The sequence below is a fragment of the Ursus americanus genome, chromosome 1 (assembly GCF_024610735.1).
Source record: "Ursus americanus isolate L20-20 chromosome 1, mUrsAme1.1.p, whole genome shotgun sequence".
Lineage (NCBI taxonomy): Eukaryota > Metazoa > Chordata > Mammalia > Carnivora > Ursidae > Ursus > Ursus americanus.
In genome coordinates, this window is record NC_142127.1 from 107,467,315 (window position 1) to 107,476,699 (window position 9,385).

The following is a 9,385-nucleotide window of genomic DNA, read 5'->3' on the forward strand; positions in this document are numbered from 1 at the left end:
AGAGAGCCCACGTGGAGAGGGAGAGCTCTGCAGACCTCCGCAGACCAGGCTAAGGCCCTCCCCTCGGACCCCTGCATGGCCACGTGACCGGGACCACACGCATGCCCGCCCACATACAGTGGCCCTCGACCAACCAGCAAAACCCAGGGCCTTAGGCACAGCTCCAGCATATCAGTTAGCATTGCTGGAACTGGCTGTCTGATGAGCCAGAAAACCCAGAACACAGGGTCTTACGATAAGCCTTATGATAATCGGGAGCGGGATGTTTACTTCTCTCTTGAACAATAAACCCAGAAGTAGGCAATCCTGAGGTGGTACAGTGACTTCAACTGTCATCAAGGGTCCAGAGTCTGGCCTTTCTGCTTCCTCTGCACATGGCTTCCCTCCGCAAGTTCACCTCATGGTCCAAGGGGGCTGCAGGGGTGCCAGTCATCACGTCTGCATCAATGAACAGATGCAGGGGACAGTTCCGGGGGCGTGGGTCTTCCCCAGCTAGCTGGTCCCGCAGGACGGAGCCTTCCCAGGAGCACCTCCCAATAACTTCCTCTCCTGTGCTGTGAGGATGCTTAGCTGCAAGGCTGACAGATGGCACATAGTGGAGAGAGCCAAGAAGTTTCAGAAATGCAACAGGAAAAGGACATCCACTCACTTGCCAGGGTTAGCGGCAGACTGGACAAAGGTGAGCAGAGACTTGGTCAGTGGTTGAGAAAGGAGAAGGATCGTTCGCGTGCAGGTCAGAGAGACCGTCGTGGAGGCACAGGGGGTGAGTGGGGGTTTGGGGCACCACAGGGGGTAAGGCCAGCGCGGGCAGAGCATTTGCTCTAGGCTCTGAAGGTGTGGCCTCGCTTCCCACACTGGAGCTTCTGGGGGCCACCACCAAAGCCACAGGACCACAGCGCAGCCTCCGAAGCCCTCGAGGGGGGAAGAGAAAGACGAAACAGTGAACCCGCCCGGAGGCAGGGGAACGGGGACACGGGGACAGGTGGACGGTCCACCAGAGCAGGGGAAGGGCCCAGGAGCCCAGCTCCCGGGAGGGGTGAAGCGGTTGTTCTGAAGCCAGAGGGTGGTTGTCCAGCCGGCGCCAGGACCCTCACCTGGGGCGCACAGCAGCCCGTTCGCGTGCGTGGGTGGCGGCTGGTTGCAGTGATGTTTCCGTCCGCCCGGGGGAGGGCGGGGGGCCCAGACACACATGCACAAGATGTATCCTGCACGATTCCATTTACTTAAAGCCCAAAGCAGCAAAGGGAAGCATCTCCGGTCGTGGAGCTGGGAGGGGTCCCGGCCAGGCTGGCGGTGCCTCTGCACGGGAGGAGCCCACGGAGCATGGTGGGGCGCTGCCCTCAGGTGCCCAACTAGCCGGTGCAGTAACCGTGACGCCCTGTGTTGTGTTTCAGCCGTTGTTTACGTAAACGTTCTACGTTTCCAGCCAACATGAAGTTTGGAAAAAGCCCATGGGGGAATTTGCAGTGACGCATGTTCACTACACTTCCTCCCGGCCTCGTTCCCAATGGCAAAGAAGGCGCCCCGAGCGGTCAGGGACAGAGGCAGGGCACACACGGATGAGCTGCGGGCTGCCAAGACGGTAGACGCTTACACGCGGATGGGTGTGCAACGCCGTCCGCGCCATGCCATGTGCTGAAGAGGCCAGGCTGTATCATAATATGTTTAGTGTGATTTCCTGCTTGTGAAAAATGGATACAAAACTTTATACACACATGTGCGTGGAGACGCGTGTGGATGCCAGCGCCACGATGATTCTGTACAGTTTATTTTCTATTGTATGTTTTCCTTTGTGTTTATCTGTTTCTGGTTTTTCCTAAAATGAAAATATATCACTTGCGTAATAAAAAATATTCAAGGGGATAAGAAAAAAAGGTCTGTTTCTCATTTCTCGGAGACGAACCCGGTTGCCATGGAGACTGGACGGTTGTCAAGACGGCGATTGGCTGGTGAGGATGCAGGATGTGGGACCCCAGGCTTCCTTGGAGCCGGAGCTGACGCAGCTGTCAGACTGCACTGCAGAGCCTGGCGCCAGCATGGACGGGGTGGACGTGTGGGCCAGCACCCTGGCCCAGCTGATGGCCAAGAGGAAACCCCAGGACACCTGGGAGCTGGTCCCCGAGGAGAACCTGGCCTCCGGGCACATGGAGGGCGGCGGTTTTCAGTACCGACTGAGGGGGCTTTCCAGGTGTGCTATGGGGGGGGGGGGGCTCCTCTGGGGTGCTGGGCGGGGGTTGCTGAAGGTGCTTAGCCACCGGCTCGGTCGGCCCTGAGTCCGGAGCCCAGGCTGGGTGCAGTCCAGCCCCTTGTGGGGCGGAAGGGGGGCCATGCATCCAGCCGGCTCTTGGCCCCCAACAGGTAGGTGGGCTGGGTGTTCGTTCTCCTTCCTGGGAGGTGGAGGTGTGGGGGAGCCCCCTCTGTTCAGTCCCTCAGTGCTGGCCATCCCAGTCGGAGCCCTGCAGAAGCGGGGGGGGGTGGTGGATGCTGGGGGGTGACGCTGCCACCCGCGCGTGACAGGCTTGTTTGCTCACCGCAGCATCTCCTGGTTTCCATGGCAGCACTGACGGCCAGAGCAGGGGGTGGGTAGGTGCCTGTGCTCAGGCCCCACCTTGCAGAGGGCCCTGAAGGAAGGGAGGCCCAGAGAGGGGGGAGCTGTGTCTGGCCTGGGCTGCGGGCCAAGCAGGGGCCAGGCTCGCAGCCCCGGTGTCATGGGGGTCACCGTGTGAGCCCCGTTCCTCACTGTCATGGTGACAGCAGCAGGGATGGGCCAGGCCTGCAGGGACCCCACCCAGCCAGGCATCCTCTGCCCTCCAGGGGCCTGCTGGGAGGTGGGACCGTGGGGGAGGGGGCCTCACGGACGGGTCACCACGGGGATTCTGTGCGTAGCCACCCTTTGACACAGACGCCACAACTCCCAGTGTCTGAAACCCCTGGGGCCAGGTGTTCAGCGGGATGCTGGGTTTCCCAGGTGTTAGGAGAATCAGCCCTCGGTGTGTCTGAGAAGCCCCTGTCCCCACAGCCAAGCTGGAGAACCGCCTTCAGGGCATAGAGGAGGGTCACAAACACTGTCCCAGTGCCTTTCAGCTTTCATACAGATAGAGACACCAGGGAGTTGGGGGGGGGGCGGGTCTCAAGGCACCGTCCCACGTTCTGCAACACAGCAGCCACTGGTCACACGTGGCCTTGGATTACATTGAAATGAAGTTGAAAATTCAGCTCCCCAGGGCACTAGCCGTGTCCAGCCACCTGTGGCTGCGGGCTGCTGGCTGGGCCGTGCAGATGGAGCCCACCCTCAACATCACGGGAAGTTCCATGGGATGGTGCTGCCTGGGAGACGCTGGGTGGGTTTCCCATGTGTGTGTGCATGTGGTCCCTCGTCTGTGACCAAGAGAGGGCCCACCTGCCTGGCCTGGGGCACGTGGCTGCAGAGGCCCCGGACCAGCACCTTCTTCAGCCCCAGTGGTGCATGGCAATCTTGCGCCCATGTCTGGAGCCAGAGTGGACCAGTCGAAGGGGCTCATTCGCCATTGTCCTGGGAGCCCCAAGCCCCTCCCAGCTCTCCCCTGCCTTCTGTGTCCCAAGATTCTTCCACTCAGTTTATCTCTCGTTCTCTCTGTGGGGATGGGGCTCTTCCTTCCAGGGCCTCCCCAGGCTTCTCTGCACAGCAGGACAGACACCTGCTTCCCCTCTTGTGGGTATCCACAGGGCGGTGTCTGGCTCTTGGTGACATGTCCTCAGGACAACGAAGCCCGAGTCACAAGATGGAAGGGCAGCAGAAGGCGGCAGCAGGGGCAGTGACCTCCTGCAGGTGTCAGGCCGGGCTTCAGCCCCGAGCGGGCTTTTGGTGCCAAACCGAGGAGAAGGCATTTGCTTTTTGGCTTTTCAGATCACGCGCTGCAGGCAAGGGGCGTCCGCCTGCGGAAGGGGTCTCGGGGTTCCGGGGCTTGTGTGGGGCCAGGGCCGTGCCCTCCCCTCCGCTCACTGCCGCCTCTGTCCTCCCCACCCCCAGGCTCCAGTGCGGTCGCTGCCAGTGGGGCTGGTCCTCGGCCCACGTGCACATCCTCTTCCACACGTGTCTGGATGAGGACAGCCGCCTGGGGCTGGTGAAGATGCGCCTCTGGGGCCAGCGGTGCCGGCTGTGCCCGCCGGACGCCCAGGGAGAGTGCCAGGTGAGTCTGCTGAACGTCCGGCTCTTCCTCAACAAGCTGGTCCTGTTCATCATGCAGAAGTGCTATGGGGAGACCCTCAACTCAGACCAGTGCCCTGAGATCTGCTTTGGCGAGCGCTGTGAGGCCTGTGACCTGGGCGTTTGCTTCTTCCAGAAGCCCCCAGACCCGGCCTGGGGGCCCGAGGTCAAGAGCCCCGCCACCATCAAGGGCAGGTACACCTTGTACGGAGGTGGCGACCTGGCCACCCCCGCCGCCGGCAAGCAGCTGCTCACCCTTGGCAGCGGGCCCGTGGTCGACCGCGCCAGGGGCTACACCCCCAACTCCATCACCATCCCCCTGTCCGTGTCCGACTTCATCAGGAACCCGATTTCCGAGAGCAGCGACTTCTTCGGCCAGGACGACGACATCGTCACCGTCCCCTTCTCCCTCGTGGGTGTGCGTAGGGACAAGGGGCTCGCCGCTGGTGCCCAGGGCCGTGTCGGCCCGGGGCCCGGCTCCCTCCCAACGGCTGACCCCAGCGGGGCGCTCATCATCGCCAAGGGCTCCATCTACTTGCCCGCCAGTTCCGCAGCCACGCCCAAGGGCCGCGGCGTTCCGGTGAACATCAAGTGCCCCATCCTCCACGGCAGAGGCCTCGTCATCAGCAGCATCAAGCCCTTCGAGCTGAAGGGCTTCATCTTCAAAGGCCGAGGCTCCCTCTCCAGCCCCACCAACGCGGGGAAGGGCTCTGACGGCAGCACTGCTGGGAGCGGCCCGCGGCCGGTGTCCTACATCATTGGCCTCACGGATGATGGAGAGGGCTCCATCACCTTCCCCTCGTCTCTGGCGAACGTCATCAGAGATGACTCCTTCCCCTACGTCGACGGCTCCGTCACCTTCCCCTTCATCTTTACTGATGAAGACAAAGGCAAGAAGCCTCCCGCCCACGCCAGCCAAGGCGAAGAGAAGGAGGGCGGTGGGGACGGCCCTGCCCCCGCTGGCCGTGAGCCCCTTCCAGGGACCCGCACCCGGAGACCCGTCACCATCAGCGAGGGCTCCATCACCATCCCCTTCTCCGTCTTCAACATCATAAAATACAAGGGCCTCGGCTCCATTGCCAGTGGCCGCCGGAGCAGCGGCCCGGCCCCGCATGGCCATGACAAGAAGAGGAGGCAGCCGAGGGCCAGGCTCCGCAGGTCGGGCTCCGAGTCCGGCTGGGAGGAGGACTTGTGCTGGGACGACGGCTGGTGCGCGCCGCGATTCGACCCCTACGAAGAAGTGTGGATCTGGGTCTCCGTGACGGTCTGCATCCTCTGGATCGCGTACCTGTACAAGTCCAGCCCCTGACGGCCAGGCCGGCCCCCGGCAGAGCCGCCAGGCAGCGAAGTGGTGCGGCCCAGCCCCCGCCCGCACCCCCGGGCCCCCGGGCCACCCCTGCCCACCCTCCCCGAGCTGCGGCTTCCGCGTGGGGGCCCTCAGCCTTCTCCTCCCCCTCCTGCCCCCGTTGTGCTGTCTGTTGGCGTGAGTCGTGGCTTCGTGGATGTCCACACTGATTACCCGCCACACTGCCCACGCGTGTTCCAGGCGCTTGTCTGTGTGAGTGTTACGACCCAATAAAATAAAAGTCAAAAGGAAAAAGCCACACAGTGTGCTTGGGTTGCGAGGATGCCAACCCCCAGGAGAAGGTTTTGAGGTGGGAGGGTGTGGTGGGCACATCGCTGTCCCCGTCAGTCCCAGTGGGGAGTGGATCACATGCACTTCTTCCCCCGACGGCTTCTGGATTCCTGGTGGGGTTGACGGGACAAGGCGCCCAGGCCAGCCTGTGCTGAGTCCCAGCACCGCACAAGCAGCGTTCCCGGGTGCTCCCACGGGATTTTCCTGGAGCAGGTGGCTTGCCATTCTCCCCCCGACTCCGGGTAAAGATGAAAGCCCCCCCTGAGCCTTGGCTGGTGACCCCCCCAGCATGCATCTTTACCGAAGATGTCCCCCCCCCGGCCCCCCAGCTGGGAAGGCACATCCTGCCCAGAGGGGAGGGGCCGAGACCCAGCACTACCAGCCCCCGGGACCGTGGACACCTCCAGCTCTGATGTGGTTTGAGAAATGCTGTCCACACCAGAAGTCAGAACCCTCCTGTCAGTCAGTCACACTCTGGATTTCCGTCTTCAAAGACCACGTCTAAGGGGGAGGGGGTTGGGTTGCATGGTTCCCAGCCAGGTGGGTGTATGGCAGGGGGACTCGGCTGTGTCAGGCCTCCACGCTCTCTTCTTCTAGGCAGGGCCTGGCCCCCAGGGCCACAGGGAGGTTGGGCTTTGTCTGGGGGGACCCTGGGGTCAGATGAGAGGGTCTGGGGAAGCCTTGCCTTGTGGGGGTGGGATGAGTGTATGGAAACCTTTGTCCAGGGCTGTCTAGCTGCCCCGAGGCCTGACCTGGATCCTACAGGACCCTGTTGGGGAAGGTATGGGGAGAGGGTGGGCACTGCTGGCGGGGACAGAGGAGTGCAGGTACGCCTTTGAATGTCAGCACTGGGACGTCATGTCCAGTCCCGCACACCTGCTCCCAGAAACCCAACAGACACCCGCACCCGGAAGGTTCCACCCTCCACTGAGGGCCACGCCTGTGTGGGACGCAAGGCCTACAGAGCTCTGCCAGCCCTCCCAGGAGCCGTTGGGATCCGGGAAAGACCTAAACCCAGACTCTCCAGGTCCCTGTCTACACTGGGTGGGACCCTCACTGTAAGGGCAGGACCCACTGCCCACCCTCAGGGTCCTGTCTACACCAGGTGCGAGCCCTCTGTCCTAGGGCAGGTAGCGCCTTGGGTGTCCCATCTACCCTGGGTGTGAAGACCTAACTGGGTGGCTGGGTAGGGGTGTGCCTGGTGAGGAAGGCCTGGCTCTCTGGTCCCCACACGGGGGTCCCCGCCCCACTCACTGGCTTTCCCTGGAAATGGGTGTTTGGGGGACTAGTGCCGATCGTGGGCACTGCACCTGGACTCTCTCCAGGGACGCTCTACCCGCAGTCGTGGGGGTCCCAGGGTGGGGTGGACCCCGTCCTGAGGAACCTCCCTTTGGGTCAGCCCCTGGCGACCGTCCCCACCCTCATCCATGAGGGGCTGGTCAGAGGAGCCTGCCCCTTCCAGAAGACCCCCTCTGGAACACTTTCCGCTGCTCAGGGACCCTGCCCACCAGGTCCACACTGGGAGGGGGTTAATATCTGAAACGGGTCTCCAGCCTCGTGTCTCTTCTGATTGAGGGATCCAAGCCAGGCCGCCCTGGTGGGAGTAAAGACGTGGGGGTCCGCCTGGACCCTCTGCCCCTCTGGCCACATTGGGCCCTCCCCATCCCCGCCCCCTTCTCCAGCCCCTGCCCCCAGATGCCGCTAAGCCGTCCCCTCCTCCGGCCCCTGGCAGCCCGCGCTGTCCTGCGGCGCCCCCGTGTGGCCGCTGGTGGGCCGCGCAGCCCTGCGCCGGGGGGATTGATGGCAGCTGTTCTGTTTCTGTTTAATCAGACGCTTTTGTTAAAACCCAGCAAACTCCAGCCATCATCAGCATCATTAACATTAGTCTTTATGAGTAGTTAAATTTCATTAAATCATTAATAATTAATTCATTAAGATCTAAGTTTCATCAGGGGCGCCTGGGTGGCTCAGTTGGTTGAGAATCTGTCTGACTTGGTTTCAGCTCAGGCGTGATCTCCGAGTCCTGAGATCCAGCCCCGGGTCAGCTCCGTGCTCAGTGGGGAGTCGGCTCGGGATTCTCTCTTTCCCTCTACCCCTCCCCCCACTCGTGCTCTCTCTCTCAAATGAATAAATAAAATATTTTTTAAAAAAGAACTAAGTTACATTAATAAAACTGACAGTGAATGCAGTATACGCACTTGGGGGGCAGACCCATATACAAGCATATCAGGTATGTCGAGCGCCACGTTTACCTTCATAATCATGGGAGTCTTCAGACTCACAGACACCAGCTAAAATGCCAAGGGCAAGCCTGGGACTCAAATCTAGGACAGCCCACACCCGAGTCCACACCGGAGCCCGCACCCGAGCCCGCACCCGAGCCCGCACCGGAGTCCGCACCCGAGCTCGCACCCGAGCCCGCACCGGAGCCCGCACCCGGAGCCCGCACCCGAGCCCACACCGGAGTCCGCACCCGAGCCCGCACCCGAGCCCGCACCCGGAGCCCACACCGGAGCCCGCACCCGAGTCCGCACCCGGAGCCCGCACCTGAGCCCGCACCTGACCCTGTACCTGAGTCTGCACCTGAGCGCACACCTGGCTCTTGAGCAGCCTGAATGACCAGGTTGGGTCTAATTCAGTATGATGTAGCAATAACTATTTTTGGGAACTCAACTGGTAATGGAGACATGGAATGTCTACAACATCTCGAAGAGAACCAAAGGCAGACACGTTTTAAATGCAATTACTGTTAGTTCAGCCAAAGTTGGGGGCCTCAAAGTGTGAACAGTTTCCTGATTTTTGCTAAATGTTCTGGTGAAGGGATGAATCACGCTTCCTGCACCCAGGGCGGTGGGCACAGTGACACGAGCTTCTCAAGCTGGGGAAGAAGCAAGGGCTCTGTCTGAGTTGAGGGAGGACTTCAAGGAGATCACCTGCAGGGCAGGGGTGAGGGGCCTCCACCAAACAGACCCTGATTAGCTGGGGACCCAGAACAGTCATGCCCTGCACTGGGACACAGGCAGTGCCCAGAGCACCTGCCCTGTCACGTGGCTGGATCCTGCAGGTACCACATGGCGTCGCCGGAGGCCTTCAGCAGGCAGCTGGGATCCCACTCTGCAAAGGGCACCAGCTGGATTCCTGATTTTGAGCTGCCCCACCTGAAGTCAGCCCCTGGTGAGGGGGAAGGGGGGATGGGGGGATGTCAGCCCCTGGTGAGGGGGAAGGGGGGATGGGGGGAAGTCAGCCCCTGCTTTCGGGGAAGGGATGATGGGGGGAAGTCAGCCCCTGGTGAGGGGGAAGGGGGGATGGGGGGAAGCCAGCCCCTGCTTTGGGGGAAGGGGGGATGGGGGAAGTCAGCCCCTGATGAGGGGGAAGGGGGGATGGGGGAAGTCAGCCCCTGATGAGGGGGAAGGGTGATGGGGGGAAGTCGGATCCCTGATGAGATGGTCCATCAGCACAGTTTGGACTTTGTGGGGACCAGGGGATACTTCACATCCAAGGGAGGGGAGGGCTGTGCACTGATGCCCCCGATGCTGTTTCTTGGTGGGAGGCATCAGCCGCAC

At 61.9% G+C, this 9,385-nt stretch overlaps 1 protein-coding gene across 1 annotated transcript; it reads left to right on the top strand.

Annotated features, from left to right (window-relative positions):
* Positions 1–1,955: 1,955 nt before the first annotated feature.
* RTP5 (receptor transporter protein 5 (putative)) lies at positions 1,956–5,790 on the top strand. The gene is made up of 2 exons (XM_045795914.2): positions 1,956–2,188; positions 4,010–5,790. The coding sequence occupies exons 1-2, from the start codon at positions 1,956–1,958 to the stop codon at positions 5,493–5,495; spliced, it is 1,719 nt and encodes a 572-aa protein (XP_045651870.2). The 3' UTR covers positions 5,496–5,790.
* The last annotated feature ends 3,595 nt before the right edge of the window (positions 5,791–9,385 follow it).

What these genes read in the sequence shown, in the direction of transcription:
- RTP5 (XM_045795914.2), top strand. Translation starts at nt 1,956, where the DNA reads ATGCAGGATGTGGGACCCCAGGCTTCCTTGGAGCCGGAGCTGACGCAG. An exon ending in CGACTGAGGGGGCTTTCCAG is followed by an intron (nt 2,189 to 4,009) that starts GTGTGCTATGGG and finishes CCCCACCCCCAG; the next exon opens with GCTCCAGTGCGGTCGCTGCC.